Here is a 24982-nt window from a genome sequence, read left to right on the forward strand (position 1 = left end):
CTCTAATAGTAGAGCTCTCGTTAGAACTCCACTGACGTGGCAGGAAGCAAAAAAAAAAAAAAAAAAAAACGTGCATCAAGTCATCAAAAGGTGGAGTCCACTGCCATCTCATTAAAATTGTGATTAGAGCATCATAATTAGACCTCTAAAATTTTTCACTATCTAATGATTGATTTGGAACACAAGCCATGTCATGTAAGGTTGGGGGACTGCTGGATAATTCTAACTAAAATGTTGGGGGTGTTTGGCTTGGTTAGATTGCGTTAACAGTATCTCTAATAGTCTTTTTAATTTTATTTTTATTTATGTTTTTCTATTTTATGGAGTCAAATGTGAAATAAGTTTTTTTGAATAGGCTCCCTATTCAATTCTCTATTTAAGAAAGAAAACTTCTGATTCTTTACATTTATAGAGACTTCAATCACTTTCTATAATTAAAAAATCTCTTATCTTTTTCTCAAATGGTGGAAGAGAGAATAAAGTTTGAAAAAATATTTTTAATGACAATGATAAAAAAATAAATATTTTTAAAATATTTAAACACATATAGAGAAAAAATAGAGAATATTACTAGAAATGGTAATTGAAATGGTGATTCATAAAATAGGAAATATGCTTTTTAACTAAAATCTAAAGAAAATTTAAGCACTACATGGCATATATGGGTTGGTTTAGAATGTGAGTTTGATTTTTGACTTTTTGACTATTAATCTTGCTTTAAAAAGTTTCGTTTAGTATGGCCTTTTAATTTTTTTGACTTTTGTGAGAGAAAAAATAAAATGATTATGATTTAGATATGATATTTTTTAATTTGGAACTAAAAAATCTATTTTATTTTTTTGTGACTATTTTAGTCTCAATCCACTCCAACCCAACTTCCCAAACGAGTACAATATGTATTTTGTTTTAAAAAAAAAAAAAACATAAACGTGTACTTTAATGTCTTCTATAAATAAAGAACAATAAACATTATTGAAAGGCACCTTAGTATTAATTTTTGCCATTGTTTTTAAAGAATTTTTGGGTACTTTGTATCATTGAAATAGTACTAACTTAGACAAACAAATAAAAGATCAAATTTGCAAATATATAATAAAAGAAAATTTCCTAGAGAGGAATGAAAAAAAGCTATATAGAATTGAAATCTTTTGACACAAAAACAAAAAACATACCAACATACAAACAAACAAAACAAAAATGTACATGATAATTTTCTTTGCTACAAATAAGCTAAAAATATTTGATTCCACGTATCAGGAACTCCGGGCAAACACCAATGTATGCAATCTGAATTGTCGGCAATTTGCTTATTATTAGTCAACATTTCTTTTTTCAATTTAACGTAAATTGATGAATGAGCATCTTTACGATACTCTGATAATTGCGTTATGTTGATGAAAGTGATTGGGACTTTCATTTTTTCCACCAGATTGGCCACCACACTCATCATCCCTTTATTAGACCCACTTCCCCAATACCTCTTCTTCATCACTGGCTTTGTTTCATTGTAGCATCTGATCCCATCCTTGTTTTTCCAATCTACACTTCTGAATATATGAGGTATAAATATTAGTTAGTATAGGGATCTTGTAAAAAAAATAGGTAATTATTCAGTATTTTCGGAGTATGGACACGTGGTACTCCATAAAGTTTTGATTGGTAGAAAGGGGTAGGGGCTCACGATTTATGTTGGGAATGGGGGAACAATATGGGGCTAAGTATTTGATAATTGATTTGGAGTATGACCACATGCTATTCCGGAATTATTGAATAATTTTTCAAAAAAATTCAAATAATTCTATGACGAATAGAATCCAGAATGGAATTTTTTTAGTTGATAATAAATAATTTTACGACTTTTTAACTTTTTTATATCAGAAGTGACCCTTTTCTTATTACTTCAAACACGCACTTGGTTTTGTAAATGCCACTTTCAAGTTTTCAAGCTAAGAATATTTTTCATAAATATGTTGAATAAACATGTGAAATGAACTATTTATAGATGAAGGACAAAATCCTCATACATTTGGACATGGTTTGAAATATAAACCAATTGCTGATAATATTTTACAAAACTCAATATAGAATCCTAAGTCCCTTTTGCTTATGATCAATACATAAATCGATCACAAAAATAAATATAAAACATATATACAGGAATAGATAAGATTTTACGAATTTGTTGGTAAGACATTTTAAAAAATTTGCTCCATTCATACATTATATATTTTATTCCATAATCAATTTATGTGTTCTTAGACTTATCTAGAATATATATATATATATATAGAGAGAGAGAGAGAGAGAGAGAGAGAGAGAGAGAGAGAGAGAGAGAGAGAGTACTTTGAGTGAGTGGGAGACATAGTAGTGAAAAACACACGAGTTTTGTTAGGATCAACATTTGAGTCAACCCAGTTGGCCCATGTTTTCAATCCCATTCTGTAGGCAACCTGTGTCTCCAATTCTTCAGATCCTTCTTCACCATTTGCAAATGAACCCCACCTGTTTTCTCAATCACACATTTTTAATTTCACCTCAATCACACTTTGCTACAAACAAATACAAAAAACCCACGTAAAGTTTTGTTTGGATCAATGACTTATAAATAAAAATTAAAGTTAAATTATTTTTACTTTTCCCTTCACATTTTCATTTTTTTATTTTATTTTGATAAATCTTTCTTAAAATCTTTAATCCAAATATAATGTAAAAAAAAGTTAACTAATAGAGATAGGACTTTTATTTTCTTCTGAGAAAGAGAGAGCTTACAATGAATTGACCTTGGTCCCACTCATCCACCAAACATAAGTGTTAAAGGCTAAGATATCAACTCCTTCCCAGTATTTGGAATGCTTGGAAAGTGAATCCACTTTGACTATCCTTTTCTTTGGATCTGCTAGTATTGGATTATCTGTATTGGACTCCACTAGAAATGGTGCCCAGTAGAACTCAATTGTAGCCTTGTACTCCTGAGTAATTTATAGATGAGAAAAAAGAAAAATAAATTGGCTAAGAATATTATAAAATATCTTGGAGAAAAAATAACAACACCTAATTAAAATCAGTGAGACATAAAACAACAAACAAGAAAGATAATACAAATCAAAATTATCACACATACAAAACAATATAAGAATTTACGTAATTCATCCTATAAATGAGGATTACACGAAAACAACAAAAAAATTATTAAAGTTTCAAAAATTTAGGAGAGGCTGATGGTTTAGTGATAAGTGCTTATTACGACTTGCAATATCCAACAAAATTATACCAATTTTTAAATCCTTCAAAATTAGACAATTTTGAAAATTAGAGAAAAAATAATTTTAAAATAATACGAAAAACAAACATAAATCAATTTTTTTTTTTTTTTAAAAAAAACTCTTTTGATCAAGTTAAATATTTTCCCCTCTCTCCTAAAATGGCCAGATACCTTGGCTTTGAAGACAGAATGAGAGCGGCCTCGTTTCATGGATTTCTGATCTTGAGGTATAATGGAATCAACCAGACAAACGAACGATGCCCATTGATTTTTTTGCAGAGAATCCCCAACAAACATTAGCCTTTTTCCTCGAAGTTTCTCTAGTGCAATTTTTGGATTAAACCTGAAAAATATGAAAGAAATCATTTCAGACAACTTTCTCTAATCATATAAAACTCCATGCATTAGTATATATAAGAAAGTGAAAAAAATTCATAAAGTACCGTATGTAGATTGTTTAATTCCAACTCCCTAGAAATTATTACATGGATTTGGTACACAAGGTGATCGCATGCTTGACTAATGGTGTTTTGTGATTTATTCATATTTTTATAGTTACATAATTTTTTGTCATTAGAATGCACATACTGCTTTGAAAAGACATAATAATTATTTTTAAATTTTTAAATTTTTAAATATCGAGATTTGTATGTTTTGAAATTCTAACTATATGGGATAATTATTCAGTAATCTCAAAATATAAACACGTGATATTCTATAATATTGTAATTGGTAGAGAAGGTGGACATGTAAGATATTGTGTTAAGTAATTGAAGAATATGGAAAGACATATTAAATAATAATTAATTAAAAAATATAAACACGTGATACTCTAACAACATTTAATAATTTTCCATCTAATTGAAACAACACAACATTTAATAATTTCCCATCTACATGAAACAACTAGATGTGTAGAGATTTCAGGAGAGAATAGTCCTGTCAGACACAATGACCCATGCTAATTGGTAAGACCACAACCCCTCGTGTATTTTGTACTTTATGTTGTGGGTTTTATTTGAGTTTTTTGTTTTTCAATTTCTTTTTTTTTTTTTTTGTATTTAATGAATTTTTTCATATTTAAGTTTTTTTTTTTGTTTTTATTTTGTAGATATACGTAAAAAAATATTTGTAAAAAAATATAGAAAAAAAGTTTATTAAAAAAAAAAAATCAGCATATGTCTAATAAATGTTTTTAAAATTTTTAAAAAATATTTTACACCTAGATCAGGTGGACCTAAAAAAGCAAAAACTAAAAATAAAAATTGATTAACATACGGAAAAAAAAAAAATCAAAAACAAAACGAGTTGTACACAAAAAAAATTCTTGAAATTGAAATATACAATGTAAGAAGTGATTTTCGTACCTAGGCAGCATACAATCATCTGGTTGCCATTCCCATTGACGATAATCAGAATCGGGCCGTCCATTCTTAAGACAAGAGAATTGCCTATCTAGGTATCGGCAAGTCTGGTCCGAGTACAATGGCTCAAATGAACTGTTAAACACCCATTTTCCATGGCCAACACTACACTCATTTGGGTCAAACTCAAACCTATCATCAACTTCTGAGTTAACTACCTCATCTTCTGCATTTCTCTCATCTGCATCAACATTTCATGTATACTACAACATTAGAATCATTAGTTAGGATATGTTTGGAATTAAATATTTTAGTTAAAAAGTCAAAAAATCACTACAAATTGTTGAATGTTGTTTCTTTTTTGTTGCCCGTCTTATCGTAAAAAATTAAAAACACTACTAAAAAGGTTAATTCTCAAATGAGCCCTTAATGTAGAAACCAATTTAGTTCTCTCAGTTGTTCCTATGACCCATGTTGAAAATCATGAGTTTGAATTTGTTAATGGTTAAAAGTTGGATTCTCTATTCATTCTTGAGGTTATGTGTGAAGATTTAGCCGGATAATTATATGATATATATAGGATGAAGAGCTGTATGTACTCAGGATTGACCCGGATGACAGGTAAACCATTGAACATTATTCATGTGGTTCTACTTTTTATATAATTTGTTTCTTGAATCAATTTAGTCATTGTAGTTCTAATTGTATCAATTTTGTCTTTTAATTTTTCATTTAGATCAATTTAGTCTAATTGATAATATCAATTAACAAAAATTAAGGGCAAAATAATTCATTCAAAAAGAAATAAGTCATTCCAAATTGAATGTCAACCATTCAATCACTTTGGGAAAAGTGAGTTAACAATTTTGCTCTTTGATTTTAGTCAAATTGTAAAATAAGTGTTATCAATTCAACTAAATTGTCAAAATGTGAAAAATTTAAAAGTAAAATTGATACAATTAGAACCATAAAGACCAAACAGACACAAGCTCCACGCTACAGATATTAAGGGTGTAATTTGCCAAAAAATAAATAGAAATAAAATAAAAATTGGTAGGAGGTTAATGAATAACTATTAGCTACTATACCTCTTGTAGACTTCCTAGACTTGACAACGTGTCTTTTAGAGCAGGATTTGAAATTGAAGATGGAGTGGGAAGAAGTTATGCTTTCAGTGAACAAGAGAGCAAACAAGGCAAGAGTGCAACAGATGACAACAGCAACAATGGAGAAGATAGACAGCCTACCCCTAGGAGTTTTCATTGTGCTCATTAAGGAAAGGAAAGTTCCAGGGAGAGCAGGGAAACTTAAGCTTAACACTCGGATATAAACAGAAAATGTTGAGAAAGTTTGGGTGGTGCTGCAACAGAATGATGAGGACTTTGAGAGAGGTTTTTGTAGCAATTTTAATTACTAGTTTTTGAGTAAGAGTGAAGCCAAAGTCATGTATATGATGGAGGTTAGAAGTAAGTTGAAAGGCTACCATTTTGCTCCTTAACCCATATATAGGAAAACAAAAATGTGTCTTTCTTTTTTGATGATCAAGATATCTCCAGTTTAACCAAATTAGACCCGAGTTATCTCGTATTTGGATAGTCGCAAAAAGAAATACTTAGAGGTCATGAAATTAATGATCGAACAAACTTCCAATAGACCTTTGGAAGACTCGAATTTGTGATCTTAGATTTTATTTTCTAGTTTTTACTGCTTGACCCATCCTTTGGAGTTAAGAAAATAGAAATGTTATGTGTGTATTTTTTTTTAATAAAATAAAAAGTTAATTACACTTAGAATACCCTTATATTTTTATTAAAATTTCAATCTCATCATTTTCAATTATGATAGTCAGCTATTTACATTTTAAGTCAAGTTGTAATGTTACATTCTATTCATCTATCATTGATAGAGTTGAGGAAAAATAAAAATAGAAGGTTCAGAATAAGATTTTTGTAAAACTATAGTTTAATGGAGTGAAGAAAATGTTACGTATGACTCGCATGACAAATTCTATTAGCCTTCTTAACACCAGATGTTTAAAGTGTAGGGGAGTGACTACTATTGATAATAAAAAAAATAATTAGTATGTTTGGTTTCAGTTTTCTGCATTCAATTTTCTGAAAATTGTGTTTTTTGTTTTTTGTGTATTTTTATTTTTAGTGAATATTTTTAAAATTTTAAGCATTTTTTTAAACTTTTTTAGATGCACCTTACTTAGATATATCTAAATAGTAAAATATCGGTGAAAAAATATTTTAAAAAATTAATAAATACACAAAAATAAGAAAAATGAACTGAATTTTCATTTTTTAAAATATATTTTTTGGTATTTAGTGTATTTTTAAAGATTTTTTCACAAATATTATATTTTTTAAGTGTATTTATGTTAGGTGTGTCTAAAAATTAAAAAAAAAAATGCTTAAATATTTTTTAAAAAATCATTGAAAACATTAAAATTTGGAAAATAAAAAAATAAAATTTTTTGAAAACTGTTTTCTGAAAATCAGAACCAAACAAGCTAAATAATTTTAAAACAAAAATTATATATATATATATAACTTATCTATAATGTTATAGCAGTAATATTTTTACAATTATGAGTTAAAATTGTCAATATTTTTAATTAAAATGAAAAGGCTACAAATTTCATTGCATCTTAGAACGAAATTGTATAAAAATCTGTTTATATAACTTATGAGCATGCTAGATATACAAAATCTTTTACGAAACACTCACATTTGATAAAAATTTTAAAATCTCTAGTGATTTGATAATTTGTATAACGCGACTTTTTACTTCTTATATGATTTATCGTGTGATATAATAAATGTCATTAGTTTTTTTAAATATAATAAATTCTAGATATGCGTGTAGCTTTTATCACGTAAATACATATAAATAAAATAAAATAAATCAGATGATAAAAATCATTATTTCTCGTAAAGATACTATGCCATTGTTTTCATCATATCATGTGGAGCCTTAAAGGGTGTTGATTAGGTGGGACAGCTTATCTATCAGCTTATCTATAGAAATTAGGAGTTAAATTTCTCCATCTCTCACTCTCAGCTGTGTCATGACTTGTAGTTACAGTTTTACATAGTAGAAGATATGTGCCATAACTGGTTAAACTTACCAATCATAAGGTTCTACAAGAAATTAAAATGGATATATTCAAAAACTCCCCAAACCATCCACAACTACCTTGGTGGAAAAGCACTTCTGTACTAACTTCTCAGAGCAACCAGGGCCATTCTTCTGAGCTATATATATATATTGTGTGGGTGAAAATCTGACCACACTGCCCGTCTAGTGATCAGCTGGAGAGCACAAGCAGAATAGATGGCTTAAGCAACCTGAAACAGAAAGAAAAAAGCTCCGGCGGTGGTTCTTCCACCCGGGGACACTCCGACGATCAAGTCAGTATATCTCTCAAAGATAATCAAGTACTAAACTGAATACTCACAGTATAAATTACATACCTTAGACCCACGGGGGTGCCTCTCTTTTATAATATACTTAATCCAAGTCCCACTAGAAGTATGACTTCTATGAACTCTAGTTCACTGCTTACTCTGGACTCTTTTAAGTGATAAAGATAAACTCCTTGAGAGTTTTATCCTTATCTTGGTTCAATCCCCTTTGTGCCTTAGGACTCTTGCCCCTTATCTCGGATTCCGATATCTTCAGAGATGACCTCGGCTTCTCCGAGATTACCTCGGCTTAACTACCAAGGCACGTGGCACCTCGGCTGACACGTCGGCGTCACCATGCCACGTGTTGGTATTCAGAAAATATATCCCCACAACTGCCCCCTAGGTTCTATTACCTCGGCATTCTGAGGTGATGGAACCTATTCCGAAATTTTGTCACTTCTTTTCTGAGTAATGGCTCAAAAACTATTTAGCCAAGATTATCTACTTTCAGCCGACGTGTTCTCTTCGGAGAACAAGGCTTCGATCGTATTCTCCCATGCGCATGAGCTGTCATGCATATCTAACTGTTTCTTTTACGTGTTTCATCTTTATTAGAGCGTGTCGGTGACGCGCCTGAAGCTGTCTGTTCATTTCGTCTGCGCCGCCTGACGCGTGCATTACCCTAGGCGTAATGATTACCCTAATTTTGCCGCCGTTTCACATTTTTGACAAAACTTTTCTTTTGCCTCTATCTTTTCTTCACTTTTTCATTCCGTCTTCTTGCTCTTTCTCTCTCTGAAAGCTCATTCTTCTTCGAATCTGCCATCGCCTCAATCTCTCTTCTGGATTTGCTTTTAACCCCTCATTCTTGCAAAGCCTTCTTCGCTGTTGCAACCGGTTTCTGGGTTCGGCGAACATTGCCTCGGCTTCCTTTGTCCTGGTAAGATCCTTTCCTTTAATTCTTCCATTCTTTTTATGTGCTTTTGTCTGTCTGTCGCCATTACTGATCTTTTGCTCGAAGTCTTGATTTTATTTGTATCTTGAATTTGTGGCTATGCCTTGAACTTTTATGATTTTTCATCATTCTCTTTGCCGCTGTTCTTGATTTGTTTCTGTATTTCTATTGTTTCTGAGAACTATACCTCTGCTCTTGAATCTGAAACTTCGTCTTTGTTTTCTCTTTTTTGTATCTGCCCCAGATCTGTGCCTTCGATTTTTATCTTCATACTTCATTGATTTGGGATTTGTCTATAGAACCCTTAATCTTTAGGGAAACCTGAAAAACGCCCATCTTCTGAAACATATTCCTCTTAGTTTAATCCAACATAATGGGTATGTGGAGGCATAGGGTAAATACCCCGACAAAACTTGAATACTTTAGGCAAGAATTCTCTATCCCAGCCGACGTTCATCTTAAATTGGCTGGGGATAATGATACCATCGTGCCCACAGATCATACAATGCCTTTTCCAATAGTTGCTTTTACCGAATGTGGACTTCGGCTTCCACTTGATCCCCTTTTTCGTCAAGTTCTCCATTTCTATAAGCTGAACCCTATGCAACTTACTATCAATTCATATAGGGTAATTAACGGTATTATTGCCTTAGCTAGGCAAGAAAACCTTATAATCACCCTAGCCGACCTTCAATATTGTTATACCATGTGCCCTCTCGATCTGAAGGATAGGGGTTTTGTCTATTACCTTAAGCCAAGATCCACTCAGTACAAAATTATAGCCGACCTCCCAGACTCCAACAAGGGGGCTGGAGATGATTTTCTCATTGCTTCTGGAAATTGGGAATTTGGCCCAGATGAAGATGTCCACCTCTACCCTCTTCCTCGAACACTTACAGAGGGCAAGAGTAAGAGCCCTGAGTCAACACTTAGTTGTTTTTACTTAAGACTTTAATACTTTATTTCTGACGCCTGTTTCTTTGCAGATCTTCATCAGCCACCGAAAAATTTTCGCTAATCCTTCTTCCCAGGAACAGATCTGAAAACACTTCTTGGCCTCCCAATCCATAAACGAAAAGCCCCAGTATTACTAAACTTCATCCCTACATACAAATCCACCTTACCCGACGTCCCAAGAAAAAGGAAAAAGAGCCTTTCTCCACCTACAGCCACAACCTTAACTGCTTCTACATCCCGAACAGATCAAGAATCCACATCTGACCCAGCCGATCTTCCATCAACTTCGGCCCCCTACTTAATACCAATTCCTGAACGTAAACGCCGAAGAAAGCTTGTAAAAACAGCCGAAATGGTTCGTCCAAGGCCTGTCGTCCAAGATCTTCTCACCGACCTTCCAACTGACGCCGAAGCCGCACCAACGCAATCAATGCTTCCACCCAAACCAAAGAGGGTAAAAAAGGCTCAGCCTAAGGCCAAGGCTACAGATGCCGAGGCTGAGGATGCTCTGCCGATTTCGAAGCTAGCTGAAAGCAAAAAATCAGCCTCTACTTCAACCAAAAGGTCTGCTGAGGGCCAACCCTCAGGGTCTACACAAACAAAGAGGCCAAGGTCATCGTCTGCGACGACCTCGGCTTCGAAGAAGCCCGACGTCCCCTGGGCCCCTGATCTATCCCTGGAGGATAGGCCCATCATGGCTAGTGAAAGTGCTGACGACATTAATGTTGCTGTCGCCCTTAGCACTGCTCTTCTTCTACCAAATGACTTGGAGCGAAATAGCAAGCTTAGTGAGTATGAAAATTATGCTCTTATGCTCCAACATTCTGCTCAAGTAAGTATTTCTGTTTGTACTTGTGATTTTTTTTTTTTTTCTCTGTTCTTCACTGAGAGTACTGTCTCACATTTCTGTTTTTCTGCAGGCCATTCAACATGCCCACTCATTTGCCATGCAATCCTTTGAAAATCGTCAAAGGTTGGTTGATATGAAAAGGGAAGCATCTTCTATGAAGAGAGAGATCAAGTCTCTTGAAGCAAAAATGAAAAAGTTGGAGGATCAAGCCGAGGCTGCAACCAAAGTTCAAACTTTAGCTCTTGAGAAAGCCGAAGCTGCTGAGGCCGTTAGAAAAGTTGCTGAGGCCGAGAAAAGAGAGGCCGAGGTTCAGAAGGCCCAAGCGGAGAAAGAACTCCAGCAAGCTCTGGCTACAAAAGAGGCCGAAATCAAAGAGGCCGACGAAAAGGCCTATGCTCAAGGTATGGCCGACGTCGCAGAAGACTACAAGCTTCAAGTCAGGCAGGCATGCAACAGGGGATTTTTCCTTGGTTGGATGTCCTTGATAAAGAAGCTTGACCTTCCTGCTGACTCGCCATTGCGTCAGGCCGACGCTATTCCGTTACCGTTTCCTCCTCCTCCTCCTGAAGGTGAATCAGAGTCTGAGGCCGAGGCCGTTGATGAAGATGAAGAAAAAGATGATTGTGACGCCTTGGTGAGAAGGCCCAAGAATGCTGCCGAAGCCAAGTCCCCTCCTCCTGCTGAGCAGGTTATGGACTTGACTTTGGATGAGGAGGGTGATGGGGCTGAGGGGGCACCCAAGGAGACTGCCACTGGGCAACTATCGTCCAATCTTCTGTTGGTAGAAAGAAGTGTTGAGTCAACAATCGCTGAGATTGATGCCGAGATAGAAGCGGAGAAAGTGGCCGAGGAGGTACCACCAGAGTCATCTGAGGTCCCAGTCCCTGCAGTGGCTGATGCTGAGGAATCTTGAAAAAATTGTCCTTTGTACTTTTTTCCTTCTCTTTTTTTTCTGTTCTTTTTTTTTTTTGCGCTTTGTACTTTTTTACTTTCTGGGTAATGCAAAACTCTTTCTTTTGGCCGACGTGGTTTCTTCTATATGTAACTGCAACAGTTCTTCTTCTGGATGTTCCAATCTTGTGATATTCTGTTGACTATTTCTGCATAGTCTTGTACTTATGAAATTTTTGCATATTTCCTCATGTTGCTTCTTTTGTGCAATCTCCTCGGGGTTTCATACCTCGGGTATAACCATAAAACTTTGACTTCGGCAAGATACTATCCTGCAAACTTTTCATAGATTTCAACAAGTATAGAACATATAAAATGTAAACTTTGCAAGCTTCTTCTCAATTAAGTATTAAATGATAATCTTAATCTGACCTACTTGTAAATTGCTACAAATTTTAACAAGTAATGAACAATATACTTAGCCTTTATTTTAACCTGTAACTTTCTGTATACCTCGGCGGTTGATCATATGTCGGCTTAACATAAACTTGTAAATTGCTACAAATTTCAACAAGTGTTAAGCATCTTCCCTAGGGTTTAAACAACCCACATATTGCTATGAGAACTTAAGCAATAACTTCGGCTTATCTTCGTTTTGTAAATTGCGACAAATTTCAACAAGGGAAGATAAGGAATCAGCTTAATTCCAACTTGTAAATTGCTACAAATTTCAACAAGTGAAGATAAGGAATCAGCTTAATTCCAACTTGTAAATTGCTACAAATTTCAACAAGTGGATTAAGGAATAACATCGGCTTAACTTCAACTTGTAAATTGCTACAAATTTCAACAAGTGAAGATAAGGAATCAGCTTAATTCCAACTTGTAAATTGCTACAAATTTCAACAAGTGGATTAAGGAATAACATCGGCTTAACTTCAACTTGTAAATTGCTACAAATTTCAACAAGTGAAGATAAGGAATCAGCTTAATTCCAACTTGTAAATCGCTACAAATTTCAACAAGTGGATTAAGGAATAACATCGGCTTAACTTCAACTTGTAAATTGCTACAAATTTCAACAAGTGAAGATAAGGAATCAGCTTAATTCCAACTTGTAAATTGCTACAAATTTCAACAAGTGGATTAAGGAATAATATCGGCTTAACTTCAACTTGTAAATTGCTACAAATTTCAACAAGTGAAGATAAGGAATCAGCTTAATTCCAACTTGTAAATTGCTACAAATTTCAACAAGTGGATTAAGGAATAACATCGGCTTATCTTTGCCTGAGTTTGATGTGTCTTCGAAAACATCCATGCATAACTTTATCAATCGAACATGTTGAAAGGATTCTGAAAAGACTTTATTGATAATATCGGCCAAACAATGATGTTTATCTAATGATAGAAAAATTTCAAATTACAAGTATTCCAAGGTCTGGGTAATGCTTTGCCCTCATTGTCCTCAAGCCGATATGCTCCATTGCCTAATACTGAAGTGACTCTATAGGGTCCTTCCCAGTTTGGGCCAAGCTTGCCCTCCCTGGGATCCTTTTTGTTCCCGACGACTTTTCTCAGGACTAGGTCGCCAACTTGAAAATCTCTTGGATTAACCTTCTTGTTGTAAGCTCTGGCAAGCTGTTGCTGGTATACTGCGAGCTGAATTGCAGCTTTTTCTCTTCGTTCTTCCAATAAATCCAGGTCTCGGGCTAAGAGAATGTCATTGGTGCCATTCTCTACTCCCTGGGTTCTGATCCCTGGGATGCCGATCTCCAATGGGATGACTGCTTCTGTGCCATAGGCCATGGCAAAGGGGGATTCACCTGTTGATCTTCTTGGCGTAGTCCGATATGCCCAAAGTACGTTGGGCAGTTCGTCCACCCACTTTCCTTTTGCTGCCTGCAGCCTCTTCTTTATTCCATCCAAGATTACTTTGTTGGATGCTTCTGCTTGCCCATTGCTTTGAGGAAAACTTGGTGTTGAGAAATAATTCTTGATCTTGAATTTTGCACAAAAGTTTTTGATGAGTTTGCTGTCGAACTGTGTCCCGTTGTCGGCAACAATTGCTCTTGGAATCCCAAATCTGGTGATTATGTTTCTCCAAATAAAATTCTTGACGTCTACATCTCGGATTTTGGCAAGAGGTTCTGCCTCTATCCATTTTGTAAAGTAGTCTGTTGCTACCAGCAAGTATTTTCTCTGCCCAGTTGCCTGGGGAAGTTGTCCAACCAGATCCATGCCCCATTGGGCAAACGGCCAGGGGCTGGATACTGGGTTTAGGTCGGCAGCTGGCTGATGTATCAAAGGTGCAAACTTTTGACATTGTTCACACTTCTTTACATAAGCTTCGGCATCCTTTTGCATGTAGGGCCACCAATACCCCTGGGTAATGGCCCTGTGGGCTAACGATCTGCCCCCTGCATGGCTTCCACAAATTCCTTCATGAATCTCGTAAAGGAAATCTTCAACCTGCAAAGGATGTACGCACCTTAAAAGTGGTCCAGTGAAGGACCTCCTGTAGAGATGGCCTTCCGCTGTTAGACTGAATCTGGCCGATTTCAGCCTAATTTTATGTGCTTCTTTATGGTCTTCTGGCAGCTTCCCCTCTTTTAGGAATGCAATGATTGCATCCATCCAACTTGGTCCAAGGCCCACGCACATTGCTTCTTGTTCAATGCTCTGTTTATCTATGCTCGGGGCCGACATGTAGTCGATCATAATTGTCCTTGTTTTTCCAGTTTGAATTGAGCTGGCCAAGTTTGCTAACGCGTCGGCGTGGGTGTTGTCATCTCGGCTTACTTGGAGTAATCTGCAGTTCTGGAATAGGGCTGCCAGTCGGATGACTTCCTTTGCATATGCTGACATTCTTTCGTCTCTGGCTGCAAATTCTCCTGTTGACTGGTTAACAATCAATTGTGAATCACAAAAAACAATTACCTCGTCTGCCTCTGCTGCTGCTGCTAGCTTTAGCCCTGTAATTAATGCTTCATATTCTGCTTCGTTATTGGAGGCTTTGAACCCCAGACGGATGGACTGTTCTACAATTTCTCCATCTGGAGATATCAGCAGTACTCCTGCTCCTGCTCCCTGGCGGTTTGAACTTCCATCGACGAATAGTCTGAATGAATCGCCGATGTAGATGCTGCATGGTCTGAGCTTTTCTTTCTCTTGCTTTTTTGTCTTTGACTGGAGTTCTTTTTCCTTGTCGGGCCGATGCTCATCTTGGCTCGACGGAGCCTGAGGTGTGATGGCTTCCGGTGTGAGTTCTGCGACGAAGTCGGCCAAAACTTGGCCCTTTATTGCTGTTCTTGGTCTAAATTCTAGGTCAAACTGGCCTAGTATTACTGCCCATTTTGCTATCCTTCCTGTTAAGTCTCCTTGATGTAATAAGGACTTCAGTGGGTGCTCTGTTAGGACCACAATCTTGTGTGCCTGAAAGTAATGGCTCAATTTCTTTGAGGCCATTACCAAGGCTAGCATTAATTTTTCCAGTGGTAGGTACCTTGTTTCTGCGTTAGCCAGAGTCTTGCTTACATAATAGACAGCCTTCTGTTCCCCTTTTTCCTCTCGGATTAGCACTGCACTGACTGCGTGTTCAGAGACTGCTAAGTACAAAAACAATTCCTCCCCTGGGATTGGGTTAGAAAGGACCGGGGTTGTGGTCAAGTACTTTTTTAGGTCGGCTAAAGCAGCTTCACATTCTTCCGTCCATAGGAAGTCTGTGACTTTTTTTACCAGGTTAAAGAAGGGTCTGCACTTGTCTGAGCTTCTGCTGATGAATCGGTTTAGGGCTGCGGCCCTTCCAGTGAGCATTTGAACTTGTTTTGCCGATGTTGGACTCTGTAGTTCCAGGATGGCCTTGATTTGGTCTGGGCTGGCTTCAATGCCCTTTCTTGTTACCAGATATCCTAGAAATTTACCTGACCCAACTCCGAAGGCGCACTTTGAGGCGTTGAGTCGGAGCCGATATCTTTTGAGTATGTCAAAGACCTCTTTAAGGTCGGCAAGATGACCTTTTGATTCCTTGGTCTTTACGACCATATCATCGATGTAAACTTCTACTGTTTTGCCAATCAGGTGTTTAAACATCTTTGTCACTAACCTCTGATAGGTTGCTCCTGCGTTTTTTAGCCCAAAAGGCATTACCCTGTAACAGTACAGGCCTTTCGGGGTGATGAACGCGGTCTTCTTCTCATCTGGAGGGTACATAGCAATCTGGTGGTACCCTCTGTATGCATCTAAAAAACTCATCCTTTCATGTCCCGAGGTGGCGTCTACCAGTTGGTCGATTTTGGGCAGAGGAAAGCTGTCTTTCGGACAAGCTTTGTTGAGGCTGGTGAAGTCTACACAAACACTCCACTTGCCATTCTTCTTTTTTACTACTACTGTGTTGGACAGCCACGTTGGGTACTGGACTTCTCGGATGGCCCTGGCTTCAAGGAGTCTGTCTACCTCTTCCTCGACTGCTTCGACGTGCATTAACGTCGGCCTTCTGGCTTGTTGAATCACAGGTTTTGCCGATCTGTCGACATTCAGACTGTGGCAAGTGACCTCGGGGTCAATGCCAGGCATTTCATAAGGTGTCCAGGCGAACGCCTCTATGTTTGCCCTTAAAAAATCTTCCAGTTCTTTTTCTTTTTCTCTGGCTAAGCCTGAGCCGAGAAGAAAAAATCGTTCTTCGTCGCCCTCCTGGACGAGGATTTTCTTTAGCGCCTCTTCGCTTTTCTCGGCTGGTTCTTTCCCAACATCTTCCAGGACTTCCATGTCCTCATCTTCAACTTCTGCTTTCTTTGGTTCCTGTACACTACAGGTGGATTTTATTGCTGCCATGGAGTAATTTTTGGCTTGTAGTTGATCCCCTCTGACTTCTTCAATCCCATTCTCTGTTGGGAACCGGAGTAGTTGATGCAATGTCGAGGGAACTGCCCCCATTGCATGCAACCACGGCCTTCCCAAGATGATGTTGTATGGTGAGGGTGTGTCAATTACCAGGAATTCCGTCCTGATCTTCTTAGTGCCGGCTTGTACTTCTAAGCTTGTTGCACCCAGTGGCCATGTCGGCGTTCCGTTAAAGCCGACCATCGGGCCGCTTGATTGTTCTAGGTCATCGGGGTGAAGGCCTAGCTCTTTGTAACATCTGACATACATGATGTCACAGGAGCTGCCTTGATCTATTAGGATGCGTTTAACTTGGCACTCCCCGACCTGTAGGGATACTACCAAGGCATCATTATGCGAGTGTTGGACCAGTTCTAGGTCGGCTTCAGTAAAGGCTATTATTGGCCCTTGGCATTCTTCTGGCCGATGTCTCTTTTCCCCGACTTGATAAATATGCTGTAAATGTCTTACCCTCTGGGTTTCTCCTCTGATTTCGTTTTCATTGACCCTTGAGTGGATTACATTGACCACCCTTGGTTCTCCTGCTTGTGGTAGCTGTGCTGGGGGAGGGGGTGCTGCTGGTGCTTGGGGCAGCCTTGCCTGCTCTTCCCTTGTTCTGGCCTCATCGACCAGGTCCCTCAGAAGGCCTTGTCTTACTAGGTCCTCCAAGTGTGCTTTTAAGGCTCTGCAACCTTGAGTTGGATGCCCTTCTTCATTGTGGTAGGCACAACGTCTACCAACGTTCCTTCCCATGAATTCCCCTGGTGCTCTTGCCGGAGCCCTGAAATAAGGTTGATTTCGAATCTGATCCAAAATTTTATGGATTGGGATCCGGAATACTGTGGTTACCGCCTGTTTATTTCTTAATTCTATTTCTTGTTTGGTAGGCCCATTGTTGATTCGGCCTCGCTTTGGCGAGCCGTTTCCCTTTTCTTGTTTCACCTCTTTGTTTCCCGATGTATCTTCTTCGGCCCTGGCATATTTCTCAATTCTTGCCATGAGTTCTTCCATGCTTTTTGGCAATGTTTTTGCCAAAGACTTCCGTAGAGGGCAGTCATCTTTCAGGCCGTTCTTGAAAGACACGACTGCTACTTCCTGGTTGCATTCAGGTATTCGGTTGAACACCTCGTAGTACCTCTTCGCATAGGCCCTGAGGCCTTCTTCCTTGGTGATTCGTAGAGCCATCAAAGCATCAACCCTCAGGGGTTGCAGCTTGTTGGTCACGAATCTGGCCACAAACATCTCGGCCAAGCCTTCCCATGTCTTTATACTTCCTTTTGGTAACTTGTGGAACCAATCAGATGCAATTTCCCCAAAGGATGAGGGGAATACTTTGCAGAGCAACGGCTCGTTTCCGCTATATAACGCCATTGAATTTAGGTACAACCCAACATGAAAGTTTGGATCTGATTTACCGTCATAGATTTGAAACCTCGGCATACTGAATCTTTTGGGCGGTTTGAATTTGTCCAGTTCCGCCGAGAAGGCTGTCTTCGGTTTCACTGGGGAGTTTACCTCGGCTTCTGCATTCTGTTGCCTCCTCTTGAGGTAGTCCCTCAAGTCTTCTTTGCTCCTCCCTGGAGCTCGGCTGTCTTTGGATTTTAGTCTTTTTGGTACACTGCTTTCGGCCTCGTGGTGGGGTCGTTTGGATCTTTCTTCGTGGGATGTGCCAAAATGGAGTACTTGCCCCTGAACATGTCGATGTTCTTTGGGGTCTGGATTCTTCATGTGGTGTGTCCTTCGGGACTCTTCTTGCCTCGGGTTTTCCCGTCCGACTTCCCTGGAAGGCCGGTGAGAATGCCTTCCGCTTCTGGTATGCTGAGGGACCTCGGGGATTGTTTTTCTTCCATCCTTCTGGGTGTTGTTTGCCGGCATCGGCGTATCTTGCAGCGGGTATGGTGGCTGCATAACATTATTCTGCATCATGAAGTTGACGACTGACTGGAGGTCCGCCAACTTGTTTGCTAATTCTTTTACTTCCTCATCCCTCCGTAGGCACCTGTCCCTCCATACCTGGAGGTTATCTTCATTGTAGTATTTTCCTTGGTTTGCTCTTTTTGACGTGTCGCCTTCTGGGATGACATCGTTCTCTCTGTGACCCTAGTCACGGGCTTCTGCATTGTGGTTATCTCCTTCGATATCAAGATCAATTGGGCTGTCACTCCCAGTGGGAGCGTCATCCCCAATATTTTGCTGTCCGTTACTGGCCATCTATTCTTCCTTCGTTCCCACAGACGGCGCCAAATTGTGTGGGTGAAAATCTGACCACACTGCCCGTCTAGTGATCAGCTGGAGAGCACAAGCAGAATAGATGGCTTAAGCAACCTGAAACAGAAAGAAAAAAGCTCCGGCGGTGGTTCTTCCACCCGGGGACACTCCGACGATCAAGTCAGTATATCTCTCAAAGATAATCAAGTACTAAACTGAATACTCACAGTATAAATTACATACCTTAGACCCACGGGGGTGCCTCTCTTTTATAATATACTTAATCCAAGTCCCACTAGAAGTGTGACTTCTATGAACTCTAGTTCACTGCTTACTCTGGACTCTTTTAAGTGATAAAGATAAACTCCTTGAGAGTTTTATCCTTATCTTGGTTCAATCCCCTTTGTGCCTTAGGACTCTTGCCCCTTATCTCGGATTCCGATATCTTCGGAGATGACCTCGGCTTCTCCGAGATTACCTCGGCTTAACTACCAAGGCACGTGGCACCTCGGCTGACACGTCGGCGTCACCATGCCACGTGTTGGTATTCAGAAAATATATCCCCACATATATATACTGAATTCAGGATATTCAAACTTGAGTTGGGGGTAGTCAGTCATTATCTATGAAATATGAAATATAAAATATGTGTATTTTAAAAAATATGTTGCACATGTATCGGTTATTATAACTTTTGCATGGCATTTCTATATATATAATAGGTACACGAAAAATGTACTTAATTTTTTTTATTTAATTTTTGTCATACTCTACCTAATATATATGCAAGTCGTACTTCAACATGAATAGTATTTTTTTCTACACAAAAGTGAAGTTGGAGTTTTATTTATTTATTTATTTTATCAAGTACAAATTACAATTTACATCTTCACCAACTAAATTATTTAACTAACACTCAATTATACCTATATCTTATTTTTCCAAAAATTTTATTGTATCGAGGTACTCGTAGTCGTGCTTCATATGTCATTACTCTAGCAAGGTCGGTTGCAAATGGTTATTTGGTATCATTTTCTTTCTTTTTTTTTTTTTGGGAGGGGGGGGAAGCAATTTTTAAAAAAAAATTTGAAGAACCATTTTTTTGGGGGAAAAAAAATCCTGAAAACATAAAAACAATATGTATTTTCTTACATTCATTATCTTTATTTCTAAAAACATGAAAAGTGAAAATGAAGAAAATGAAAACGATACCAAACACCTCTTATCCTACTAATCATGATTCATGATGCATGACCATGCCGTGTGCTATGTTGGTTATAATCAATTTAAATCCACCAAATTAGCCAATTGGACTCTTTGTAATATTAGTAGCTGCTCGTGATGTAGTGGTTCAGCTGAAGTTTGAGACTATGATAGCATCTAATATCAATAAAAGTTTTTATTTTTATTTTTATTTTTATTTTGTTAGGGGCTCTTTTGGGAAGTAAATTAATAGTTACTTTTTAATTTTTAACTCATTTTAGATTATATTATCTCTCACATTTTTTACACGTTTTTTTAAAAAAAATCAAAAAGAGTAAAACAATGCAGCTTTTAATCATCTTTTCAAAACAACCCTTAGTGATTGATTTTTATACTTGTTTGGCACAATTTCGTGTATTTAAAAGTCCTTTTTAAAAAATAACTTTATAGAAAGAACTTCATAAGAATTTTTACGAGGAGACATATATTTACTAAATGGTTTGTTTGAAAGTTCTTATAAATCGGTCAAATTATCTCTTAATTTTACTGTATGACATTTTTGTGTGTGTAGTTAATCGATAAAAGATTGATTATAAACATGCTAATAATTATCAAACTAGATAATTATAGCTCAATAACACAAAATTGAAAGCTCAATAACAAACTCAAAAAAATAACAATAACAAACTCAAAAAAATAACAATAACAATAAATAAACCATAATAGCAAGAAAAAATAATTCAATACAACCCCATAATAACAGTGGATTTGGAGTGGACTTTTTTAAGTTAAAAAAATTAATAATATGTTTGAGAAATTGCTTAAAAATTACTTTTTATGAGGAAAAACAAATTAACAACATTTGAGTTTTTTGATTGACTTTAACCTTACAAATATAGACAGTGAGAGGGTAATTTTTGGTAAAAATTGGGCCGAGCTATGTGATAGGCTTCGTGGCCCAAAGTGCCAAGGACTTGGTGAAAAGGCCGCAAGGTTATTCCGGCCCAGGAGAGACAGGGTTACTCCGGCCGAGGAGAGGCAAAGCTATTCCGGCATAAGAGGGACAAAGTTACTTCGGCACAGTAACTATAAAAGGTACTTCGGTCCGAAAGCAACTTGGAGTTGTGCCGGTCTTGGGGTTATACCGGTCGAAAGTCGTTGGTTCGGTCTAAAACCGTACTATGGGTTCTACATGGAAAGCCGAGATAAGAAAGGGAAGACAAAAGAACCGAACTATGAATGAGTTCGGTCCACTCGGTGGCTCAGTATAGCCAAGTTTTATTTCGGTCGAATGGTAGTTCGGCCATGGAGGAAACCATCCCACTTGGTTTAAGCAGTGGAGGAGGGTGTAAAAGGATAAGCATTATCTTTAGGAGGATGAATCCTAGGAGGACTCTGTATGGAGAAATAAAAGTCCTATTAGGATTATGCCATTCGAAACCTATAAAAGCTCACAAGCACCACCTTGGAGGAGCGTGGACTTGGTCAACAGGATTATACGAGGAGAATTATTTCCTCCCCGTACAATTGGCGCCGTCTGTGGGAAGAAATAGACAAGAACAAAAACCTCTTGACTAAGCTCCTCCTTTTCTCAATCAATGGCACACATTGAAGAACTACCGCAGTCCGCCGTCGACGGGCTAACTCCAGACGGGGGCGCAAGGCGAGAAGGATTACCCTCTGTCCCTCCTATGGCAGATCTGGAGCCCCAACAACATAACTCCAGGAGGAGTGGCAGGGGAAGGCGGAATAGCAGCCCTCGTCACTCTCAAAGTCCTGACAGGCAAAGGAGGAGGATTGATCCTCAAGCCCTGGCAGATCGCGTGAAAGAACAAGATGAACTAATTCGGAAGATGGCGGCGGACATGGAAGCATTAAAACGCCAGATGAAGACTAAAGATGTGGCGACAGGAGAGGGGCGCAAGCACAAGACGCCCCCTCGCCACTCAGAGAATCGTAGTAGGAATACTACACCCTCCCAATGAGAGAGCAGAAGCCTCAGGACAGGCGACACTCATTCCTTATCTTCCAGGACTCGTCACTCCAGGTCTGAGAGGACGAGATCCGAAAGATCATACACTGAAGGAAGCACGTATTGGCCTTCACATTCACACCAAACCAGATCTAGACAAACAGAGCTGCCCAGGTCATCCGACTTACGAACCGTGCTCGAAGAAAAAGCACGATACAAGGAGGATGCCAGGTCAAGGGATCCATATCGAGTTTCGGCCTTACAACGGTTGGCTCCTCGGACGCATGGAAGCGTCGAGGTTGGAATGCCAATACCGCGACCGGCCTACGAACCAACGGACAAGGCATTGGCAAGACTACAGACTTCGCCGTTTGTCCCAGCAATCGAAAACGCGCCCCTACCATCAGGCTTTCTTCAGCCGAAATTCACCACATATGAAGGGAAGACGGACCCGTATTCACACTTGAGCCACTTTCGCCAAGTCATGGTTGTGTACAGACGAAACGAGGCCTTAATGTGCATACTCTTCCCGTCAAGTCTTGGCGACCTAGGCTTGACTTGGTTCGAAAAGCTCCCAGAGGGCAGCATAGCCTCCTAGGCCCAATTGGCAGAAGCGTTCGTAACGAGGTTTCGAACAAACACTAAAACACCGGTGGAGATAGACCAGTTACTCTCCATCGACATGGGTGAAAAAGAGACCCTCAGATCTTACAACAGTCGCTACTGGGAGACATTCAACCAGATTGGAGACTGCCCCACCAATCTAGCTATTGCGTAGTATAAAAGAGGCCTTCCAGTCGGAAACAGACTAAGGGACTCGATCACCATGACGCCACCCCTTACCATGGAAGCCCTGATGGAGAGAGTGTATCAGCACATCAGGGTAGAAGAGGATGGCGCACGTGCCAAAGCAAAATCTGGTACAACCACAGTACCAGAAAAGAAGACCCCAGCGAAGGTCAATGCAGTAGATCGGCAGAATAAAAACGGGCGTGGCAGACGAGATAACGGGGAAGACCCAGACAAAAGATGGTTGAGAATCCGCACTTCCATAACAACGGTGTTCAAAAAACCAATATATCGGATTCTGAGCGAAATAAAAGATGAGCCTTTTGTCAAGTGGCCAGCCAAGCTAGGGGAAGCTCAGAAAAATTACGACGACAGATCACGGTGCACCTTCCACAAAGAAAAGGGGCACCGAACTGAGAATTGCACGCCACTGAGACAGTACTTGGAAGAATTGGTGGCAGCAGGCCACTTGGACAAATACATTGAAGGAGGGACGCAACCGGCCCCCCAAGATCATAATGACCATCCCAACAGAATGACAATCGATGCACCGCCTCAAGGTATCATCAATGTAATACATGGAGTCTTTGAACCTGAGCGTGTATGCGAGCTCAGGGGATCAATCAAGAAGGCTGAACACTTTAGGGAAGTGTTAAGTACCCAACCTGCTACCAAGAAGGGGAAAACAGAGGCAACAAATGTCATGTCCTTTTCGGATAAGGACTTGGATCGAATATACTGTCCTCACAATGATGCGCTGGTCGTCACTCTCCGAGTCAAGGATTTTGACGTCAAGCGGATTCTGATTGACCAGGGTAGTTCATGTGAGATCATGTACTACGACACATTCAAGCAACTGAAGCTGCAAGACAAAGACTTGGCACCTGCAGTTTCTCCCCTGATTGGATTCAACTCCATACCAGAGTGGTCTGTCGGCAAAATAATCCTTCCAGTCAGAGCAGGGAGTGTAACAAAACAAGTGGAGTTCTGGGTATTGAAGGTCCCCTCCACATACAACATCATCTTGGGCAGAACATGGCTGCATGCCATGCGTTCGGTAGCATCATCATACCATCAGGTAATGCGGTTCCCCAATGACACCGGCATAATTGAAAAAGTCTATGGCGATCAGATCATGTCAAAACAATGCTTCGCCACAGCGAATGGAAGCCGAGCTGCCAAAGGATACGTTCATTCGGTGGAAGAACCAGAGAGTAATGAACTATTCGCGGACGTCGGCAAAGAGGCTGATCAGAAAGCGGTGGAGGACTTGGTGGAGGTAAAAATAGATGAGAAGAACCCGGATAAGTTCTTCTTGCTTGGCTCATCGTTGTCCAGCACTGAGAGATTAGAGGTCTTGGAATTCTTGACCTCTAATATCGAAGTGTTTGCCTGGACACCTTACGACATGCCAGGCATTGATCCAAACTTCATCAGTCACCAACTCAATGTCCACCCATCCGCCAGACCTGTCATTCAACGCACACGCAGATCGGCACTCCACCACGCCGAAATAGTGGCAGAAGAGGTAGGCAACCTGCTGGAGGCAGGAGCAATAAGGGAAGTGCACTACCCAAGATGGATCTCCAACACAGTCGTAGTGCCAAAAAAGAATGGTAAATGGCGTGTCTGCGTCGACTACAAAACAGTCAACAAGGCGTGCCCAAAAGATAGCTTTCCTCTACCAAGGATAGATCAACTGGTGGACCTAACGGCAGGGCATAACCGACTTAGCTTTCTGGATGCATACAGAGGCTACCACCAGATCGCCATGCATGAACCAGACCAGGAGGTCACATCCTTCACAACACCAAGGGGGTTATATTGCTACAAGGTCATGCCCTTTGGCCTAAAGAACGCAGGGGCAACATTCCAACGAATGGTCACCAAGATGTTTGAACCATTGTTAGGCAAAACAATGGAGGCTTACATCGACGACATGGTGGTCAAAAGCAAGGATGAGAATGACCATCTTAAAGATCTAGACGAGATGTTCCAGATCCTAAAGAAACACAAGTTGCACCTCAATGCGTCCAAATGCGCATTCGGAGTTGGATCTGGCAAATTCTTGGGCTTCCTGGTGACCAACCGAGGTATAGAAGCAGACCCCTCTCAGATCAAAGCAATCCAGGAGTTGGAGAGACCAAACTCAGTCAAAGAAGTGCAGCATCTCACTGGTATGGCAGCTGCGCTCAACCGGTTTATAAGCAGGTCATCAGACAGACTACGACCATTCT

At 39.1% G+C, this 24982-nt stretch overlaps 1 protein-coding gene across 1 annotated transcript; it reads right to left on the minus strand.

Moving 5' to 3' along the window:
- Nucleotides 1-1108: 1108 nt before the first annotated feature.
- Nucleotides 1109-6001, minus strand: LOC114318523 (protein trichome birefringence-like 3). The gene is made up of 6 exons (XM_028265441.2): nt 5715-6001; nt 4630-4867; nt 3434-3605; nt 2770-2969; nt 2344-2502; nt 1109-1547 (listed from the first exon to the last, which is right to left on the minus strand). The coding sequence occupies exons 1-6, from the start codon at nt 5896-5898 to the stop codon at nt 1220-1222; spliced, it is 1281 nt and encodes a 426-aa protein (XP_028121242.2). The 5' UTR covers nt 5899-6001; the 3' UTR covers nt 1109-1219.
- Nucleotides 6002-24982: the final 18981 nt, after the last annotated feature.

This window comes from Camellia sinensis, chromosome 10, assembly GCF_055761805.1.
Source record: "Camellia sinensis isolate YWXY chromosome 10, ASM5576180v1, whole genome shotgun sequence".
Taxonomy (NCBI): Eukaryota; Viridiplantae; Streptophyta; class Magnoliopsida; order Ericales; family Theaceae; genus Camellia; species Camellia sinensis.